We start from the raw sequence: 23,311 nt of genomic DNA, 5'->3' as shown, positions 1-23,311 counted from the left end.
CAAGATATGGCCTCAGTTATGAATACTACCCTCACAGAGGTTTTATCAAAACTACCAGGGTTGCAAGGGAAGCGCAGTAGCTCTGGGTTAAGAATGAATGCTGAGCTTTCTGATGCTTTAGTAGCCATATCCGATATTCCCTCCCAATGTTCAGAGGTAGGGATGAGAGATTTACTCTCTGAGGGAGAGATTTCTGATTCAGGGAAAATGTTCCCTCAGACAGCTTCAGATATGACGGCATTTAAATCTAAGCTAGAACACCTCCCTTTATTGCTCAGGGAGGTTTTAGCGACTCTGGATGATTGTGACCCTTTTGTAGTTCCAGAGAAATTGTGTAAAATGGACAAATATTTAGAGGTTCCTTTTTACACTGTTTTTCCGGTCCCTAAGAGGATTTCGGACATTGTTACTAAGGAGTGGGATAGACCAGGTATTCCGTTCGCTCCCCCTCCTGTTTCTAAGAAGATGTTTCCCATATCTGACACCATGCGGGACTCATGGCAGACGGTCCCTAAGGTGGAGGGAGCTATTTCTACTCTGGCTAAGCGTACAACTATACCTATTGAAGACAGTTGTGCTTTCATAGATCCTATAGATAAAAAATTAGAGGGTCTCCTAAAGAAAATTTTTGTTCATCAGGGTTTTCTTCTTCAGCCTATAGCGTGCATTGTTCCTGTAACCACTGCAGCTGCCTTTTGGTTTGAGGCTCTAGAAGAGGCTCTTCAGGTGGGGACCCCACTAGATGATATTCTGGACAGAATTAGGGCTCTTAAGCTAGCTAATTCTTTTATTATAGACACCGCTTTTCATCTCGCTAAGTTAGCGGCAAAGAATTCAGGTTTTGCCATTTTAGAGCGTTATGGCTTAAGTCCTGGTCGGCTGATGTGTCTGACCATCCCTTTCAAAGGTAAGACCCTATTCGGGCCTGCACTGAAAGAGATAATTTCAGACATCACTGGGGGGAAGGAAGGGTCATGCCCTCCCTCAAGCTAAGTCAAATAAGACAAGGACCAAACAAAATAATTTTTGTTCCTTTTGAAACTTCAAGGGTGGTCCCGCTTCCTCTTCCCCTGCTGCAAAGCAAGAGGGGAACTTTGCTCAGTCCAAGCCAACCTGGAGATCTAACCAGGGGCTTGGAACAAGGGTAAACGGGCCAAAAAGCCTGCTGCATCCACTAAGACAGTATGAAGGGGTAGCCCCCGATCCGAGACTGGATCTAGTAGGTGGCAGACTCTCTCTCTTTGCTCAGGTCTAGTTAAGAAATGCTCAGGACTCCTGGGCCGTAGAAATTGTAACCCAGGGGGGTATCTTCTAGATTTCAAAGATTCTCCTCCAAGGGGGAGATTCCATATTTCTCAATTGTCTGTAAACCAGACAAAAAGAAAGGCGTTCTTACTCTGTGTAGAAGACCATTTTACCATGGGAGTGATCTGCCCAGTTCCGAAAGCAGAATAGGGACAAGGTTTCTACTCCAATCTGTTTGTGGTTCCCAAAAAAGAGGGAACCTTCAGACCAATTATTAGATCTCAAGATCCTAAACAAATTCCTCAGAGTCCCATCCTTCAAGATGGAGACCATTCTGACTATTTTACCAATGATCCAGGAGGGTCAATATATGATCACCGTGGATTAAAAAGGATGCGTATCTACACATTCCTATCCACAAAGATCATCACCAGTTCCTCAGGTTTGCCTTTCTGGACAGGCATTACCAGTTTGTGGCTCTTCCCTTCGGGTTGGCCACGGCGCCAAGAATCTTCACAAAGGTGCTAGGGTCCCTTCTGGCAGTCCTAAGGCTGCGGGGCATAGCAGTGGCGCCTATTTTATCTAGACGACATCCTGATTCAAGTGTCGACTTTCCAACTAGCCAAGTCTCACACGGACTTAGTGTTGGCCTTTCTAAGATCTCATGGGTGGAAGGTGAACGTGAAAGAGTTCTCTTATTCCTCTCACAAGAGTTCCATAGAATCTCTGATAGATTCGGTGGACATGACGGAGGTCAGGAAATCAAAGATTTTAACCACCTGCCAAGCTCTTCATTCCATTCCTCGGCCGTCAGTGGCTCAGTGTATAGAGGTAATCGGACTTATGGTAGCAGCAATGGACATAGTTCCGTTTGCTCGCTTGCATCTCAGACCACTGCAACTATGCATGCTCAAACAGTGCAATGGGGATTATGCAGATTTATCTCCTCAGATAAATCTGGATCAAGAAACCAGAGACTCTCTTCTTTGGTGGTTGTCACAGGATCACCTGTCCCGGGGAATGTGTTTCCGCAGGCCAGCGTGGGTTATAGTGACGATGGACGCCAGCCTACTGGGCTGGGGTGCAGTCTGGAATTCCCTGAAAGCACAGGGTTTGTGGACTCTGGAGTAGGCTCTCCTACCGATAAATATTCTGGAATTAAGAGCGATATTCAATGCTCTTCAGGCGTGTCCTCAGCTGGCTTCGGCCGGATTCATCAGATTTCAGTCGGACAACATCACGACTGTGGCTTATATCAATCATCAGGGGGGAACAAGGAGTTCCTTGGCGATGATAGAAGTTTCCAGGATAATCCGATGGGCAGAGACTCACTCTTGCCATCTATCAGCGATCTATATCCCAGGGGTGGAGAACTGGGAGGCAGATTTTTTTATCCGGGGGAGTGGGAACTCCATCCGGAGGCGTTTGCTCAACTGGTTCAACTATGGGGCACACCAGAATTGGATCTGATGGCGTCTCGTCAGAACGCCAAACTTCCTTGTTACGGATCCAGGTCCAGGGATCCTCAGGCAGTACTGATAGATGCTCTAGCAGTACCCTGGTCGTTCAACCTGGCTTATGTGTTTCCACCTTTCCCTCTCCTTCCGCGTTTGATTGCCAGAATCAAACAGGAGAGCTTCGGTGATTTTGATAGTACCTGCATGGCAACGCAGGACTTGGTATGCAGACCTGGTGGACATGTCATCTCTGCCACCATGGACTCTGCCACTGCGACAGGACCTTTGAATTCAAGGTCCGTTCAAGCATCCAAATCTAATTTCTCTGCAACTGACTGCTTGGAGATTGAACGCTTGATTTTATCAAAGCAGGGTTTCTCCGATTAGGTCATAGATACCTTGATTCAGGCTCGATAGCCTGTCACCAGGAAAATCTATCATAAGATATGGCGTAAATATATTTTTTGGTGCCAATCCAAAGGTTACTCATGGAGTAAGATCAGGATTCCTAGGATTTTTTCCTTTCTTCAAGAAGGATTGGAGAAAGGATTGTCAGCTAGTTCCTTAAAAGGACAGATATCTGCTTTGTCTATTCTATTGCACAAGCGTCTGGCAGATGTCCCAGACAATTCTGGAAAACGTAGGGGTCAAAAGGCTACGGCTACCTCTTTCCTTTTGGCTGAAAAGCATCATCCGTTTGGCTTATGAGACTGCTGGACAGCAGCCTCCTGAAAGAATTACTGCTCACTCTACTAGAGCGGTGGCTTCCACATGGGCTTTTAAAAATGCTTCTGTTTAACAGATTTGTAAGGCTGTGACTTGGTCTTCGCTTCATACCTTTTACAAATTTTATACTTTTGCTTCTTCGGAGGCTATTTTTGGGAGAAAAGTTTGCAAGCAGTGGTGCCTTCCGTTTAGGTATCTGTCTTGTCCCTCCCTTCATCCATGTCCTAAAGCTTTGGTATTGGAATCCCACAAGTAAGGATGAATCTGTGGACTCGGTACATCTTGCAAAAGAAAACAAAATTTATGCTTACCTGATAAATTTCTTTCTTTTGCGATGTACCGAGTCCACGGCCCGCCCTGTCTATTCAAGACAGATAGTGTTTTTTATTGAAAACTTCAGTCACCTCTGCACCTTATAGTTTCTCCTTTTTCTTCCTTGGCCTTCGGTCAAATGACTGGGGGGTGGAGTTAAGGGGGGAGCTATATAGACAGCTCTGCTGTGGTGCTCTCTTTGCCACTTCCTGTTAGGACGGATAATATCCTACAAGTAAGGATGAATCAGTGGACTCGGTACATCGCAAAAGAAAAATTTATCAGGTAAGCATAAATTTTGTTTTTATTTTGCTAAGCAAGCGGGTAACATACTATAAGTAGTAATCTTTTATAATATCTAGGAAATCTGTGGAACTACCCATGGGCATAAACACAAGTAATGGTCAATCCAGAGTACTACCATAATTACAATAAAGATTGTAATATGCATTGAACTTTAAAAATTAGCAACCACAAAGACAGTGTACGTTAGGTTCTTTTGCAACGCCACAATTCCACAAATCCGCATTGCCTAAAGGTCTGTGCAATTTAAAAAAAAAAAAAAGGGGGGGACTAGCCCTGAATGAAATAACGGACTTAATCGCTAGATTTTGTAACAGGGCTAAGTTGAAGTCATTTACCAAAGCATCAGAAGTTAGGTCAATCTACAGTAGAAGAGCAAACTGGGAGTCTAAATGTGGCGTTATTAAAGGAGGGCCATGCATAAGTGAGCTTTTCTATGGAGCCAGTACAACATATTAAAATACTTTGTAAAGTTCAACCCTGCAGCCATAAGTCTATTAGAACACGGTGTCTGCCATCTAAAGATAGCCGATTAATCCCCTAAAATCTAAGTAGTAGATATGGGCATGCCTTTACTGTCCCGGCTTGCTGACAGTTCGGCGTTGGGGAAATGAGACATACGAGTAAGAATTGCAAACTTAGAATGGCTACAAGGTTATGAGCGCTAGCGTCAAGATAAGAGGTCTATTAAAATGTGTATGCAAAGAATTTTGAGAAGCCGCTGGTGTCCTAAATTGCTCATACCTAACACAAAAAGGCCACGTATATAAGGGTATTGTCTACTTCATGACGAACCTCTATAATGGCATAGATAAGTTGAAGCATCATGTGCCCATGGTTGCGTTTACCCTAGAGAAAAATGGTATTGTCTATAAGAGCTGTAAACCTTGGTCATAGAAGGATATGCATACCTTTTAACCTATTAGAAAATTATTTACTTTAGTCTTCAGTATTGCAATTAAACACATAAGCCCTAAACAGCAGGGCAAGTAAATGAACAAAATATTCATACATAATCCTGGATAATACATTTTTCACCATTCAAACACTTAGGCAATATTTAATAACTGTTCTCTGTGGTTGATGGATACGGAACAATATATAGACTTTGATGAAGTAAAATTATCGTACAAGCTGCGTAAACACTGAGGAAGCAAGACCGCAAACCAAATAGACTGCTATTGTATACGGGGGGGAAGATATGTACATATTTGGAGATAGCCAGAGTTACAAAAACTGACCCAACCTAGAGTGTAATATTTGTTGTAGTGTCCAAACAATTACAGTCCCTCAAAACTCAGGCTTTGGAGCCGCCATTAAAGTTCTTGCATGTTAGATTTGGACCAGTAAATTAAACTTAGCTGTAGAGTAGAAAGTTCCCATAACAGGATGGTTATAAAAGAGCAGTCCCAGCGTTCATCTCTAAGCAACTCAAGAGATATTAAAGCACTTCTCTTGCATAGTCTCCCTATTTCTCTCCGCACGTGAGCTTTGAATCATCATCCTATGCCAGAATTCCATAATAGACTGGTTCTATCTGTATAGACATGGTAAGACAGTGTCTCTGTACGATGAATCGGATCTCCACACAGACTGCTGCAAGGTTTGCTGCAGGCTCACCGTTTCTTGACAGGCAAAAAGGGATTAGGTTTCACAGCTCCTTCTCTGGTAGGCTTAAGAAACTAGCAGGCCTCCCGGCAATGTAAGTATCCATGGTGTGGACCGAGACCCCGGCACTCCCCGGCCTCAGCTCACTGCAGCTGTCGATGTGCGCCCCGGACATCTCCATCCCCTGAGGGTCCGGCTCTGTGTATTGCAGGTAGCAAAGGGTCTCTGCATGGGCCTCAGGTTGAAATTGTAAATCTCCACTAACCTCCTGCCGCCATGGCAGGATTGTGGGTAGGAAGTTTGTTAAGGCCAAAACGCTGATCCACTAGGCGATGCAGCCTAAGGAAATGCTCCTCCAGGAGTAAAAAGATTGCTTCTTGGATGTGTTGCATGATATAAGTAAGGTTCCACAAAGTTGATAGCTAATACCTGGTTGCAATTCAGCACATGTACAGTGCCACGTAACGACAGGGTAGAAGTGTGCCCTCCCGGGGGGGTATGGAGGAGGCCAAGGCCTCCAAGTAGCTCAGAGCACTGATGCTAGCAGAGATTTTGTCAATATCTATCACACTGTTGGTAGTGGACTTCGGATCTGTATAACATTTTTATGAATGTTGCTATTATATGGTGGTGATATAATAGTTCTTTTAAAAAGCTGGAGCAGCATGCAGAGGTGTGACCGAACATGGCCGCTGCCCGGAAGTCTTCCCCCCCACCGTCCTAATTTACTTTAATTTTAACAAAGCTTTGTGTTTATTTTTCAAACCTTAGGCACCTCTATACCCTTATATCTTTTCTTTCCATATTCCTTCAGCTGAATGATTGGGGTTTATGGGAAGTAGGAGTGATGCTGGGGAGTTCTTTGCCGCCTCCTGGTGGCCAGGAGTTGAATTCCCACTAGTAATTAGAATGGATTTGTGAACTCTCCATGCCAGGAAAGAAAAGCATAAATTTTGTTTTTTGTCCCACCCGTCCTTAACATGGACTCTCAGCTTGGGTATCTATAGCTTAGCTATAAGTAAATTGGAGAGGGAGAAGTGGGAGGGACTAAAGATCTGAGGGTTGTTGACCGCTTTCTGAAAATATAATAAGATATCCCACATGTTATGAAGCTATGAACTCATTGCCTGAAGGAAATAGAATTTATACTTGCTGATATTTTTTTTTTTTTCTTCACATTTCTTTAAACTTATTTAAAAAAAAAAAATCCAAGGTTTTGCAAAAACTGTTAGATTCAAACCAGATAAAAATTGTGTTTGAGACTTGGCCATAGTAACCTGTGAAGAAAGCATCATACAGATTTGTTTTTGCAAATGGTCTATAAATCCACCATTTGGTAAATACAAAAAGGAACATGCCATTTTAATGTGGTGCCCACATATTACAAAGCACCATGACTGTAGCTTCAGTTAATTTCCAGAACACTGTTAGATGCTGACTTATCTTTTCTCCCTCCCCCACAGCAAGACGAGAGGCCACCCCTGAGCTCTCTGCTCTCCAAGTCCTCTGTGCCGGCGGTAGTATCCTCTACAGACATGCTGCACAGCAAATTATCTAATCTGCGAGAGTCTAGAGACCAATTCCATCACTTGGATTTGGACTCAAACCAGACACACTCCAATACAACGTCTTCGTCTTCATCTTCCACCTCTACAACAAACATTGATGATTTAAAAAAGAGACTAGAAAGAATAAAAAGCAGTCGGAAATGAACCCACCTCCAGCATCTGACTCTTGCCCTATCCCTAAACCTCCTTCCCCCAACTCAATGGCCTAATGCAAACTATTGTTTTATGTATTATACTGTGTATTTCTTTGGTCTTGGGGAGGAAAGCAACATTAATGTGTCTGGATATTTGTGTATATATATATATATATATATATATATATATATATATATATATATATATATATATATATATATATATATTGCTGTTCTGTTTAGTGTACATACTGTCTGTCCTAACTTGTCCTACAGTTATACATGTCTGTTTCCATGGCTTTTATATTTGTAACATTGTGGCTGTTAGATCTTTCTTTTAATTTAACACAAAGTGACTTGCTGATTCTGTATTGAATCGTAAGGCATGGCATGATCTATTTTTTTTTTCTTTGTAAATAAAGTTGGAAATAAGAGTACAGTAGTCTTAAATTACTCTAGCAGATTTTCATTCTTCCTCTAATGGTGTAAATTTTCAAAAGGACCTAATGTAAAAGAAAAATCCTTATGACGTGAACGGATATATCTCCTGCCCAACTCCAGGAGGCAAAGTCCCCTTAGAAAAAATGTAGCTTTATCCACTAATCCTCTGGTCTACAGCATGGTACTCCATGAATATCATTGGAACTGTGCTTGGTCTTCCTAAGATGAGCCTGAATGGAGACTGTTGTGCTATGCAAGGTAGAGAGAGGTTCTACAGGTAAGTAGTAATTTCTCTTAAGTGTAGTCAGTCCACGGGTCATCCATTACTTATGGGATTATATCTCTTCCCCAACAGGAAGTTGCAAGAGGATCACCCAAGCAGAGCTGCTATATAGCTCCTCCCCTCACATGTCATATCCAGTCATTCTCTTGCAACCTAACTAAAGATAGGTCGTTGTGAGAGGTCTGTGGTGTTTTTAAACTTAGTTTATTTCTTCAATCAAAAGTTTATTTTAAATGGCACCGGAGTGTGCTGTTTGTTTCTCAGGCAGCATTAGAAGAAGAATCTGCCTGCGTTTTCTATGATCTTAGCAGACGTAACTAAGATCCACTGGCTGTTCTTGCACATTCTGAGGAGTGAGGTAACTTCAGAAAAAGGGAATAGCATGCAGGGCCCCCCTGCAAACGAGGTATGTGCAGTAAATTATTTTTCTAAGCAATGGAATTGACTGAGAAAATACTGCTGATACCAATGTAATGTAAGTTCAGTCTTAAATACAGTGGTAGCGACTGGTATTAGGCTGATGAGTGTGTGTACACTGAAGTATTTTTCTAGGGAATGGAATTTGACTCAGAAAATACTGTTAATACTGAAGTAATGTATGAGCCTTAACTGCAGTAAAAGCGACTGGTAGCAGGCTTATTAATAACACTTCATAACTTTTAAAATGTATGTTCAAAACGTTTACTGGCATGTTAATCGTTTTTTGTGAGGTACTTGGTGATAAAACTTATTGGGGCATGATTTTTACCACATGGCTAACTTTTGTTTCTGCATAGAAAGTTAACTGAGCTTCCCCACTGTTGGGGAGGGGCCTATTTTAGCGCTTTTTTGCGTAGTAAAAATTCAGTCACAATCTTCCTACTTCATCCTCCATGATCCAGGACGTCTCTAGAGAGCTCAGGGGTCTTCAAAATTCATTTTGAGGGAGGTAATCAGTCACAGCAGACCTGTGACAGTGTGTTTGACTGTGATAAAAAAGTTAATTATTAAATTGTTATCCGTTTTTGGGTATTAAGGGGTTAATCATCCATTTGCTGGTGGGTGCAATCCTTTGCTAACTTAATACATTTACTGTGAAAATTTGGTTGCTATAACTAATTTGGTTCATTGTTATTTCAACTGTGACAGCTTTTTGTGCTTCTTAAAGGCACAGTAGCGTTTTTTATATTGCTTGTAAATTTATTTGAAAAGTATTTTCCAAGCTTGCTAGTCTCATTGCTAGTCTGTTTTTAAACATGTCTGACACAGATGAATCTGTTTGTTCACTATGTATGAAGGCCAATGTGGAGCCCCATAGAAAGTTGTGTACTAAATGCATTGATGTAACTTTAAATAAGTCAGTCTTTACATGTAAAGAAATTATCACCAGACAACGAGGGGGAAGTTATGCCGACTAACTCTCCTCACGTGTCAGTACCTTCGCCTCCCGCTCAGGAGGTGCGTGATTTTGTGGCGCCAAGTGCATCAGGGAGGCCCTTACAAATCACTTTGCAAGACATGGCTACTGTTATGACAGAAGTATTATCTAAATTGCCAGAATTAAGAGGCAAGCGTGATAGCTCTGGGTTAAGGACAGAGTGCGCTGATGATGTGAGAGCCATGTCCGATACTGCGTCACAATTTGCAGAACATGAAGACGGAGAGCTTCATTCTGTGGGTGACGGATCTGATCCAGGGAGACTGGATTCAGAGATTTCTAATTTTAAATTTAAGCTTGAGAACCTCCGCATATTGCTAGGGGAGGTATTAGCGGCTCTGAATGATTGTAACACGGTTGCAATTCCAGAAAAATTATGTAGGTTGGATAGATACTATGCGGTACCAGTGTGTACTGACGTGTTTCCTATACCTAAAAGGCTTACAGAGATTATTAGCAAGGAGTGGGATAGACCCGGTGTGCCTTTTTCCCCTCCTCCCATATTTAGGAAAATGTTTCCTATAGACGCCACCACACGAGACTTATGGCAGACGGTCCCTAAGGTGGAGGGAGCAGTTTCTACTTTAGCTAAGCGTACCACTATCCCGGTGGAGGATAGTTGTGCCTTTTCAGATCCAATGGATAAAAAATTAGGTTACCTTAAGAAAATGTTTGTTCAACAAGGTTTTATCTTACAGCCCCTTGCATGCATTGCGCCTGTCACTGCTGCGGCGGCATTCTGGTTTGAGTCTCTGGAAGAGGCCATTCGCACAGCTCCATTGGATGAAATTATGAACAAGCTTAAAGCACTTAAGCTAGCTAACGCATTTTTTTCTGATGCCGTCGTACATTTAACCAAACTTACGGCTAAGAACTCTGGATTCGCCATCCAAGCACGCAGAGCGCTATGGCTTAAATCCTGGTCAGCTGACGTGACTTATAAATCTAAATTGCTTAATATTCCTTTCAAAGGGCAGACCTTATTCGGGCCCGGCTTGAAAGAAATTATCGCTGACATTACGGGAGGTAAGGGCCATGCTCTGCCTCAGGACAGGGCCAAATCAAAGGCCAAACAGTCTAATTTTCGTGCCTTTCGTAACCTCAAGGCAGGAGCAGCATCAACTTCCTCCGCTCCAAAACAGGAAGGAGCTGTTGCTCGTTACAGACAGGGCTGGAAAGAGAGGGCCCCCTATCCGGAAACGGATCTAGTGGGGGGCAGACTTTCTCTCTTTGCCCAGGCTTGGGCAAGAGATGTCCAGGATCCCTGGGCGTTGGAGATCATATCTCAGGGATATCTTCTGGACTTCAAAGCTTCTCCTCCACAAGGGAGATTTCATCTTTCAAGGTTATCAGCAAACCAAATAAAGAAAGAGGCGTTTCTACACGGTGTACAAGACCTCTTACTAATGGGGGTGATCCACCCAGTTCCGCGGACGGAACACGGGCAAGGATTCTATTCAAATCTGTGGTTCCCAAGAAAGAGGGAACCTTCAGACCAATCTTGGACTTAAAAATCCTAAACAAATTCCTAAGAGTTCCATCATTCAAAATGGAAACTATTCGAACCATCCTACCCATGATCCAAGAGGGTCAGTACATGACCACTGTGGACTTAAAGGATGCCTACCTTCACATACCGATTCACAAGGATCATTATCGGTACCTAAGATTTGCCTTCCTAGACAGGCATTACCAGTTTGTAGCTCTTCCCTTCGGGTTAGCTACGGCTCAAAGAATCTTTACAAAGGTTCTGGGCTCACTTCTGGCGGTACTAAGACCGCAAGGCATAGTGGTGGCTCCGTACCTAGACGACATTCTGATACAAGCGTCAAGTTTTCAAACTGCCAAGTCTCATACAGAGATAGTTCTGGCATTTCTGAGGTCGCATGGGTGGAAGGTGAACGTGGAAAAGAGTTCTCTATTACCACTCAGAAGGGTTCCCTTCCTAGGGACTCTTATAGATTCTGTAGAGATGAAAATTTACCTGACGGAGGCCAGGTTATCAAAACTTCTAAATGCTTGCTGTGCCCTTCATTCCATTCCACACCCGTCTGTAGCTCAGTGCATGGAAGTAATCGGCTTAATGGTAGCGGCAATGGACATAGTACCATTTGCGCGCCTGCATCTCAGACCGCTGCAATTGTGCATGCTAAGTCAGTGGAATGGGGATTACTCAGATTTGTCCCCTCTACTAAATCTGGATCAAGAGACCAGAGATTCTCTTCTATGGTGGCTTTCTCGGCCCCACCTGTCCAAGGGGATGACCTTTCGCAGGCCAGATTGGACGATTGTAACAACAGACGCCAGCCTTCTAGGTTGGGGCGCAGTCTGGAATTCCCTGAAGGCTCAGGGATCATGGACTCAGGAGGAGAAACTCCTCCCAATAAATATTCTGGAGTTAAGAGCAATATTCAATGCTCTTCTAGCTTGGCCTCGGTTAGCAACTCTGAGGTTCATCAGATTTCAGTCGGACAACATCACGACTGTGGCTTACATCAATCATCAAGGGGGAACCAGTAGTTCCCTAGCGATGTTGGAAGTCTCAAAGATAATTCGCTGGGCAGAGTCTCACTCTTGCCACCTGTCAGCGATCTACATCCCAGGCGTGGAGAACTGGGAGGCGGATTTTCTAAGTCGCCAGACTTTTCATCCGGGGGAGTGGGAACTTCATCCAGAGGTCTTCGCTCAACTGATTCATCGTTGGGGCAAACCAGATCTGGATCTCATGGCGTCTCGCCAGAACGCCAAGCTTCCTTGTTACGGATCCAGGTCCAGGGATCCGGGAGCGGTGCTGATGCTCTGACAGCCCCTTGGGTCTTCAACATGGCTTATGTGTTTCCACCATTTCCGATGCTTCCTCGACTGATTGCCAAGATCAAACAGGAGAGAGTATCAGTGATTCTGATAGCGCCTGCGTGGCCATGCAGGACCTGGTATGCAGACCTAGTGGACATGTCGTCCTGTCCACCATGGTCTCTGCCTCTGAGGCAGGACCTTCTAATTCAGGGTCCTTTCAACCATCCAAATCTAATTTCTCTGAGGCTGACTGCATGGAGATTGAACGGTTGATTCTATCAAAGCTTGGTTTCTCGGAGTCGGTTATTGATACCTTAATACAGGCTAGGAAACCTGTTACCAGAAGAATTTACCATAAGATATGGCGTAAATATTTATATTGGTGCGAATCCAAGAGTTACTCATGGAGTAAGGTTAGGATTCCTAGGATATTGTCTTTTCTACAAGAGGGTTTAGAAAAGGGCTTATCCGCTAGTTCATTAAAGGAACAGATTTCTGCGCTGTCTATTCTTCTAAACAAGCGTCTGGCAGAAATTCCAGACGTTCAGGCTTTTTGTCAGGCTTTGGCTAGGATTAAGCCTGTGTTTAAGACTGTTGCATTTGAACCCCTTCATTCCATTGATATCAAGCTGTTATCTTGGAAAGTTCTGTTTTTGATGGCTATTTCCTCGGCTCGAAGAGTCTCTGAGTTATCTGCCTTACATTGTGATTCTCCTTATCTGATCTTTCATTCAGACAAGGTAGTTCTGCGTACTAAACCTGGGTTCTTACCTAAGGTACTTTCTAACAGGAATATCAATCAAGAGAATGTTGTTCCATCATTGTGTCCTAACCCTTCTTCAAAGAAGGAACGACTTTTGCATAATCTGGACGTAGTCCGTGCCCTGAAGTTCTATTTGCAGGCAACTAAAGATTTTCGTCAAACTTCTTCCCTGTTTGTCGTTTACTCTGGACAGAGGAGAGGTCAAAAGGCTTCGGCTACCTCTCTCTCCTTTTGGCTTCATAGCATAATACGTTTAGCCTATGAGACTGCTGGACAGCAGCCTCCTGAAAGAATTACAGCTCATTCTACTAGAGCTGTGGATTCCACCTGGGCCTTTAAAAATGAGGCTTCTGTTGAACAGATTTGCAAGGCTGCGACTTGGTCTTCACTTCACACTTTTTCAAAATTTTACAAATTTGACACTTTTGCTTCTTTGGAGGCTATTTTTGGGAGAAAGGTACTTCAGGCAGTGGTTCCCTCCGTTTAAAGTTCCTGCCTTGTCCCTCCCTTCATCCGTGTACTTTAGCTTTAGTATTGGTATCCCATAAGTAATGGATGACCCGTGGACTGACTACACTTAACAAGAGAAAACATAATTTATGCTTACCTGATAAATTTATTTCTCTTGTAGTGTAGTCAGTGCACGGCCCGCCCTGTCTTTTAAGGCAGATCTAAATTTTAATTAAACTCCAGTCACCACTGCACCCTATGGTTTCTCCTTTCTCGTCTTGTTTCGGTCGAATGACTGGATATGACATGTGAGGGGAGGAGCTATATAGCAGCTCTGCTTGGGTGATCCTCTTGCAACTTCCTGTTGGGGAAGAGATATAATCCCATAAGTAATGGATGACCCGTGGACTGACTACACTACAAGAGAAATAAATTTATCAGGTAAGCATAAATTATGTTTTCAACTAACTAACCCTTTTCACTATTCCCTGCTAGACATCAATACCTTTGAAAGTTTTTTTTTTTTTTTTTTTTTTTTGGATAAAACCTCTACCGTTTCTTTGAGGTTACAGTACAGAAATATTGTCGGTGTCACTCACAATGCAGGCTCATTTTGGTGTTTTTATAGCCCCAAACAAATGGGGACTTGCAATTTACACAGCATTATTGGTATTTCCATCCCTTTTTACTAACTGTTGAAAATATATTATGTATATCTGTGAATTTTATTTTTGTGTTTTAAACCTTTTATATTTTAAGAGTACTGTGTGTAATTTGCTTAATTTCAAATTGTTTAGCAAGGTTTGAATTGCTAGTGACTTTCTTTCACTCAGTTATGCATATTGTGCCATACTTGTCTCTGTGCTTGCTTTATAATCTATAGAGCATTCTGGTCCAGCTCAGATCTTTGACTATCAGCTAAAGGTGAGGGCAGATCTACTGGTCACATAAACCCCCTAATACTTGTGTACTTTGTAATTTTGTGCCTGTGTTTGTCCTCTTTAAACTGTGTTTTAATGCGCAGAGTGTGTGTGTGTGTGTACATATATATATATATATATATGTGTGTGTGTGTATGTATATATATATATATATATATATATATATGTATATATATATATATATATATATATATGTGTATATATATATATATATTCTAGGATTCTAGGTTATAGTGAAGGAAAAAGAAAGATAGAAGGAAAAAGAGAAGAATGAGGAAAGGCTGCATTGTAGATTGTTCGAAAGGTATTAATGTGGTTTGAATGTAAGGCTCTGTAATTTTACCCTTTTGGTTTTGAGCAGTGGTAGTTGTATTTACCCTTTATGCGATAATTCCATAAGGCTGGTTGGTGATTACTATTTGGGGACGTTGTAACTGATCGTTAGGTTTGTGAGTTTTATTTTTGAGATTTTGTTCCCACGTATTTAGCATTTCTGCGTAGACGTCCATTTTTCATATAGTAATATTATTCCAATTCTAAAAATTTGGAGACTCAGTGTGGAGCTTCTTTACTTTACAATTTTAAACTATTATTTTACACCATTTGTCATAATTTAAAATAATTTTATATAAGGTTTGTGTTATAATTTTAGGGGGGTTGTTTAATAACCACACCGAGGGATCCAAGCAAAGTTGAGTGTCTGGTATTGATTCAATTAGTTATGATCAATCTCAAAAAGTTTTGGATTGTGTTGCACCACCACCACCACTCGTTTGTGGTAGGATAATTATTCCCAAATCATCTTCCCAACTCTCAAGATATGGTGAAATGTAGCCAGGGGGGATTAGTGGTTAAGATTTTATAGATCAATGATAGACTGTGAGTGATTGGTGGTGACCGGACACACAAAGCCTCAAAATTTGTTAATGGTCTAACCATGTTTGTTTTGTACATGTTGAGAGATATGATGTACTCGTGGTACATGAACCAGTTATGAAAACACATATAACCCTTGTCTATGAGGTCTGAGAGAATCTCTTCCTTGGATGTGATCATATGTATTGTGATATCACGGATAGGTTTATCTGATATGTCGATTATAGCATTGGGTCCTATTGTGAATTGTCCATTTTCTATAAGTGATGCTAGTGGAGAAGGTGTAGACGATATGTTAGTGTGTTAAGTTAAAATGTGTTCCTTCCCACATACAGTAGGTTTCTGCTATCAGCGATGAATTCTGTATCAACTTTTTTTTTTGGTGTCTGCGCAGCGTATATTTCTAATACAAGACGGAGTGTCATTACATCTCTCAGGGTAGGCAGGGTCCTAATGCTCCTGAACCCTCGTGGTGCTCTACTGAGCTATGCCTTAATTTTAAAGAATATGTACATTCAGCAATGGCTAATATTCAAGCTATCCTTCCAGTAGTGCAAGACAATCAGTTTAACTATAGCCTTAAAAAGTGTGTATATATGTTCATCTTGATTCACATCATGATTCACATCCTGATTCTCAGGGATCATATGAAATTGCTCGTCTTCTTTTTTTTTTTGCTTTTTTTTTTTTTTGACAGGTATTAACAGTTTGGTGTATACTCTGGGGGCTGTGGAGCCACAAAGTACAAGGGGCTTTGCTGATGGCCGCATTTCAGTGGCTTCTTTATCTGGAAAATATTCTGGTGCTCCTCTTCAGAAGGCAGTTAAACACAGTGTTTTACTGTTTCTACTATGCAGACACAATTGGTGCATAAATGCTCTCTAGTCCCAACTACTACTTTATTATAAACCCTAGTAAGGAGACTGTGTCTTGATGCTGTCTGACGGAACAGTGTTAAACTCCTTAGTCTCCTTCCTAGGGTCTATAATAGAGACTGTCCATGATGCTGTCTTGGACGGAAGAGCGCAAACTCAAGCTTTCATTAGCACTTGCCTGGTTATAGCACACTGTTTTTAACCCAGTGCATAGCAGTAATGGGCTTAATAAATGTCCTAGTGCGTTTTCACCACCTGGCAAAATATAGGCACGATTACTCTGAAACTTTATTTGCCACATTTAATACAAAGATGACTAAATATGGAAAAGTAATACAGAGGATTCACTATGGCTATAGTTCTGGTAGTAGAATGAGCTGTTAAACCTTAAAATGTGCAGATTGCTTTCTGAGTATACGCTGGGATCTCCTACTGTTGGGTCGTCGATATACTACTATTACATATCCTCTGCTGTTATGTTTCAGTGCTTGTTTTGGCTTTCTATTGATTTTGTTCAATAGTGGGGTGACCACTGGTAAGTACTATTTTCTTTTTTTATTGGCACTCTAACCTTTTAGGTTATTTAAAGGGACAGTCTACACCTTAGTCATTTTAAAATCTTAGGAGGAGGGGATCTGACAGTTTTTTCAGGTGAGGATTTGATATAGACAAAAGACAAGGTTTTTTTTTTTTCAACGTTTTCTCAAGATATTATTTTGAGGGTGAACATCCGGCTATTAAGACCTACTTTAAAACATTGGAGCAAACTCTCACTACTAACTTAAGATTGATGTGGAACATTGTAGCCTTATTCATCATTCTAGTTTGAAGAGGACATTGATATGGAAGACTGGAATACCGCTCTCACTGAATGCTCCTTTAAACTTAACATTTTGGTTAGGATCAAGGAGAAAAATGCCTGAAATTAAAATAAACAATCTGTGAGGCTGAAAGTGAGTTAAAACCCTGAGTCGTGCACACAATTCCCCATATATAAAAAAAAATGGATGATAACATTTGCAAAGTAGATAAAGAACAAGCTACAAGGAAGGGAAATACATTCAACCGAGACAATGGAGACTGAGAAAAAGTCTATAATTGGGCAGCCTTGCGCAGAAAGTCAGAATTCAGGCGTATATAGCAAAAAGCCACAAACAACTTCTTCAAGTTGACCACAGTGAACATAGAATAGCAAGATCTATACTCAAAAAGAAATCTAACAGGAAAGTGGTCTTTCATTCCACTGAAGGGGAATCGAGACCCCGACGATTTGACATCTGGGAGCTTGTTTGTTTCTTCCTATTCCTCTTTCTTTTACAAAGATAGGACGAGTCCACGGATTTCATCCTTACTTGTGGGATATTAACCTCCTGCTAAAAGGAAGTGGCAAAGAGCACCACAGCAGAGCTGTATATATAGCTCCTCCACCCCCAGTCATTCTCTTTGCCTGTGTTATACTAGGAAGACATGGTAAAGTGAGGTTTTAGTTTCTTCAATCAAGAAGTTTTTTATTTTAAATGGTACCGGTGCGTACTATTTTCCTCAGGGGGATATGGAAGAAGATTTCTGCGCTGAGGTTTGATGATCTTAGCATTTGTAACTAAGATCCGCGCTGGTTCCCACAAGACTTCTGAAGGTAATCATGAGTAATCTTCAGTGTGGAGACCGGTTTCATGCTATAAGCAGCATTAAGGTATGTGCAGCCTTTTTTTTCTGAGGAGACTTGGTGTATCAGAACTGGCTGGCATTATTTCCCTGTATGGGAATGGGGTAAGCAGTAAAACCTATTTTAATAAGAGGGGTGTTACTGGAGTCCCTATTTTCTTTCATGTAATTAGCAAGAGTCCATGAGCTAGTGACGTATGGGATATACATTCCTACCAGGAGGGGCAAAGTTTCCCAAACCTCAAAATGCCTATAAATACACCCCTCACCACACCCACAATTCAGTTTTACAAACTTTGCCTCCGATGGAGGTGGTGAAGTAAGTTTGTGCTAGATTCTACGTTGATATGCGCTCCGCAGCAAGTTGGAGCCCGGTTTTCCTCTCAGCGTGCAGTGAATGTCAGAGGGATGTGAAGAGAGTATTGCCTATTTGAATGCAGTGATCTCCTTCTACGGGGTCTATTTCATAGGTTCTCTGTTATCGGTCGTAGAGATTCATCTCTTACCTCCCTTTTCAGATCGACGATATACTCTTATATATACCATTACCTCTGCTGATTCTCGTTTCAGTACTGGTTTGGCTTTCTACAAACATGTAGATGAGTGTCCTGGGGTAAGTAAATCTTATTTTCTGTGACACTCTAAGCTATGGTTGGGCACTTTGTTTATAAAGTTCTAAATATATGTATTCAAACATTTATTTGCCTTGACTCAGAATGTTCAACTTTCCTTATTTTTCAGTCAGTTTCATATTTGGGATAATGCATTTGAATTAATCATTTTTTTCTTACCTTCAAAAATTTGACACTTTTTCCCTGTGGGCTGTTAGGCTCGCGGGGGCTGAAAATGCTTCATTTTATTGCGTCATTCTTGGCGCGGACTTTTTGGCGCAAAAATTCGTTTCCGTTTCCGGCGTCATACGTGTCGCCGGAAGTTGCGTCATTTTTTTGACGTTATTTTGCGCCAAAGATGTCGGCGTTCCGGATGTGGCGTCATTTTGGCGCCAAAAGCATTTAGGCGCCAAATAATGTGGGCGTCTGATTTGGCGCTAAAAAATATGGGCGTCTCTTTTATCTCCACATTATTTAAGTCTCATTTTTTATTGCTTCTGGTTGCTAGAAGCTTGTTCTTGGCATTCTTTCCCATTCCTGAAACTGTCATTTAAGGAATTTGATCAATTTTGCTTTATATGTTGTTTTTTCTCTTACATATTGCAAGATGTCTCACGTTGCATCTGAGTTAGAAGATACTACAGGAAAATCGCTGTCTAGTGCTGGATCTACCAAAGCTAAGTGTATCTGCTGTAAATTTTTGGTAGCTATTCCTCCGGCTGTTGTTTGTATTGATTGTCATGACAAACTTGTTAATGCAGATAATATTTCCTTTAGTAAAGTGCCATTGCCTGTTGCAGTTCCTTCAACATCTAAGGTGCAGAATGTTCCTGATAACATAAGAGATTTTGTTTCTGAATCCATAAAGAAGGCTATGTCTGTTATTTCTCCTTCTAGTAAACGTAAAAAATCTTTTAAAACTTCTCTCCCTACAGATGAATTTTTAAATGAACATCATCATTCTGATTCTGATGACTCTTCTGGTTCAGAGGATTCTGTTTCAGAGATTGATGCTGATAAATCTTCATATTTATTTAAAATGGAATTTATTCGTTCTTTACTTAAAGTACTAATTGCTTTAGAAATAGAGGATTCTGGTCCTCTTGATACTAATTCTAAACGTTTGGATAAGGTATTTAAAGCTCCTGTGGTTATTCCAGAAGTTTTTCCTGTTCCTAATGCTATTTCTGCAGTAATTTCCAAAGAATGGGATAAATTGGGTAATTCATTTACTCCTTCTAAACGTTTTAAGCAATTATATCCTGTGCCGTCTGACAGATTAGAATTTTGGGACAAAATCCCTAAAGTTGATGGGGCTATTTCTACCCTTGCTAAACGTACTACTATTCCTACGTCAGATGGTACTTCGTTTAAGGATCCTTTAGATAGGAAAATTGAATCCTTTCTAAGAAAAGGTCATCTGTTTTCAGGTAATCTTCTTAGACCTGCTATATCTTTGGCTGATGTTGCTGCAGCTTCAACTTTTTGGTTGGAAACTTTAGCGCAACAAGTAACACATCATGATTCTCATGATATTATTATTCTTCAGCATGCTAATAATTTTATCTGTGATGCCATTTTTTATATTATCAGAGTTGATGTCAGGTTTATGTCTCTAGCTATTTTAGCTAGAAGAGCTTTATGGCTTAAAACTTGGAATGCTGATATGGCTTCTAAATCAACTCTACTTTCTATTTCTTTCCAGGGTAACAAATTATTTGGTTCTCAGTTGGATTCTATTATTTCAACTGTTACTGGTGGGAAAGGAACTTTTTTACCACAGGATAAAAAATCTAAAGGTAAAAACAGGGCTAATAATCGTTTTCGTTCCTTTCGTTTCAACAAAGAACAAAAGCCTGATCCCTCATCCTCAGGAGCAGTTTCAGTTTGGAAACCATCTCCAATCTGGAATAAATCCAAGCCAGCTAGAAAGGCAAAGCCTGCTTCTAAGTCCACATGAAGGTGCGGCCCTCATTCCAGCTCAGCTGGTAGGGGGCAGGTTACGTTTTTTCAAGGAAATTTGGTTCAATTCTGTTCACAATCCTTGGATTCAGAACATTGTTTCAGAAGGGTACAGAATTGGTTTCAAGATGAGACCTCCTGCAAAGAGATTTTTTCTTTCCCGTGTCCCAGTAAATCCAGTAAAAGCTCAAGCATTTCTGAATTGTGTTTCAGATCTAGAGTTGACTGGAGTAATTATGCCAGTTCCAGTTCCGGAACAGGGGATGGGGTTTTATTCAAATCTCTTCATTGTACCAAAGAAGGAGAATTCCTTCAGACCAGTTCTGGATCTAAAAATATTGAATCGTTATGTAAGGATACCAACATTCAAGATGGTAACTGTAAGGACTATCTTGCCTTTTGTTCAGCAAGGGAATTATATGTCCACAATAGATTTACAGGATGCATATCTGCATATTCCGATTCATCCAGATCATTATCAGTTCCTGAGATTCTCTTTTCTGGACAAGCATTACCAGTTTGTGGCTCTGCCGTTTGGCCTAGCTACAGCCCCAAGAATTTTTACAAAGGTTCTCGGTGCCCTTCTGTCTGTAATCAGAGAACAGGGTATTGTGGTATTTCCTTATTTGGACGATATCTTGGTACTTGCTCAGTCTTTACATTTAGCAGAATCTCATACGAATCGACTTGTGTTGTTTCTTCAAGATCATGGTTGGAGGATCAATTTACCAAAAAGTTCATTGATTCCTCAGACAAGGGTAACCTTTCTGGGTTTCCAGATGGATTCAGTGTCCATGACTCTGTCTTTAACAGACAAGAGACGTCTAAAATTAATTACAGCTTGTCGAAACCTTCAGTCACAATCATTCCCTTCGGTAGCCTTATGCATGGAAATTCTAGGTCTTATGACTGCTGCATCGGACGCGATCCCCTTTGCTCGTTTTCACATGCGACCTCTTCAGCTCTGTATGTTGAATCAATGGTGCAAGGATTACACAAAGATATCTCAATTAATATCTTTAAAACCGATTGTTCGACACTCTCTAACGTGGTGGACAGATCACCATCGTTTAATTCAGGGGGCTTCTTTTGTGCTTCCGACCTGGACTGTAATTTCAACAGATGCAAGTCTCACAGGTTGGGGAGCTGTGTGGGGATCTCTGACGGCACAAGGAGTTTGGGAATCTCAGGAGGTGAGATTACCGATCAATATTTTGGAACTCCGTGCAATTTTCAGAGCTCTTCAGTTTTGGCCTCTTCTGAAGAGAGAATCGTTCATTTGTTTTCAGACAGACAATGTCACAACTGTGGCATACATCAATCATCAAGGAGGGACTCACAGTCCTCTAGCTATGAAAGAAGTATCTCGAATTTTGGTTTGGGCGGAATCCAGCTCCTGTCTACTCTCTGCGGTTCATATCCCAGGTATAGACAATTGGGAAGCGGATTATCTCAGTCGCCAAACGTTGCATCCGGGCGAATGGTCTCTTCACCCAGAGGTATTTCTTCAGATTGCTCAAATGTGGGAACTTCCAGAAATAGATCTGATGGCGTCTCATCTAAACAAGAAACTTCCCAGGTATCTGTCCAGATCCCGGGATCCTCAGGCGGAGGCAGTGGATGCATTATCACTTCCTTGGAAGTATCATCCTGCCTATATCTTTCCGCCTCTAGTTCTTCTTCCAAGAGTAATCTCCAAGATTCTGAAGGAATGCTCGTTTGTTCTGCTGGTAGCTCCAGCATGGCCTCACAGGTTTTGGTATGCGGATCTTGTCCGGATGGCCTCTTGCCAACCGTGGACTCTTCCGTTAAGACCAGACCTTCTGTCTCAAGGTCCTTTTTTCCATCAGGATCTGAAATCCTTAAATTTAAAGGTATGGAGATTGAACGCTTGATTCTTGGTCACAGAGGTTTCTCTGACTCTGTGATTAATACTATGTTACAGGCTCGTAAATCTGTATCTAGAGAGATATAATATAGAGTCTGGAAGACTTATATTTCTTCGTGTCTTTCTCATCATTTTTCTTGGCATTCTTTTAGAATACCGAGAGTATTACAGTTTCTTCAGGATGGTTTAGATAAGGGTTTGTCTGCAAGTTCCTTGAAAGGACAAATCTCTGCTCTTTCTGTTCTTTTTCACAGAAAGATTGCTATTCTTCCTGATATTCATTGTTTTGTACAAGCTTTGGTTCGTATAAAGCCTGTCATTAAGTCAATTTCTCCTCCTTGGAGTTTGAATTTGGTTCTGGGGGCGCTTCAAGCTCCTCCATTTGAACCTATGCATTCATTGGACATTAAATTACTTTCTTGGAAAGTTTTGTTCCTTTTGGCCATCTCTTCTGCCAGAAGAGTTTCTGAATTATCTGCTCTTTCTTGTGAGTCTCCTTTTCTGATTTTTCATCAGGATAAGGCGGTGTTGCGAACTTCTTTTGAATTTTTACCTAAAGTTGTGAATTCCAACAACATTAGTAGAGAAATTGTGGTTCCTTCATTATGTCCTAATCCTAAGAATTCTAAGGAGAAATCGTTGCATTCTTTGGATGTTGTTAGAGCTTTGAAATATTATGTTGAAGCTACTAAATCTTTCCGAAAGACTTCTAGTCTATTTGTTATCTTTTCCGGTTCTAGAAAAGGCCAGAAAGCTTCTGCCATTTCTTTGGCATCTTGGTTGAAATCTTTAATTCATCTTGCCTATGTTGAGTCGGGTAAAACTCCGCCTCAGAAAATTACAGCTCATTCTACTAGGTCAGTTTCTACTTCCTGGGCGTTTAGGAATGAAGCTTCGGTTGATCAGATTTGCAAAGCAGCAACTTGGTCCTCTATGCATACTTTTACTAAATTCTACCATTTTGATGTATTTTCTTCTTCTGAAGCAGTT

General features: G+C 41.2%; 1 protein-coding gene across 1 annotated transcript in view; it reads left to right on the top strand.

Moving 5' to 3' along the window:
• Positions 1-7,364, top strand: part of LOC128636274 (cytoskeleton-associated protein 5-A) — an 825,907-nt gene extending 818,543 nt beyond the window's left edge. The window contains exon 34 of the mRNA XM_053689308.1: positions 7,115-7,364. Within this exon, the coding sequence (XP_053545283.1) occupies positions 7,115-7,363 (249 nt within the window). The 3' untranslated portion in view covers position 7,364. The remainder of the gene's footprint in view (positions 1-7,114) is intronic.
• Positions 7,365-23,311: the final 15,947 nt, after the last annotated feature.

Source organism: Bombina bombina, chromosome 7 (genome assembly GCF_027579735.1).
Source record: "Bombina bombina isolate aBomBom1 chromosome 7, aBomBom1.pri, whole genome shotgun sequence".
Taxonomy (NCBI): Eukaryota; Metazoa; Chordata; class Amphibia; order Anura; family Bombinatoridae; genus Bombina; species Bombina bombina.
This window is presented reverse-complemented; position numbering and strand designations above follow the sequence as displayed.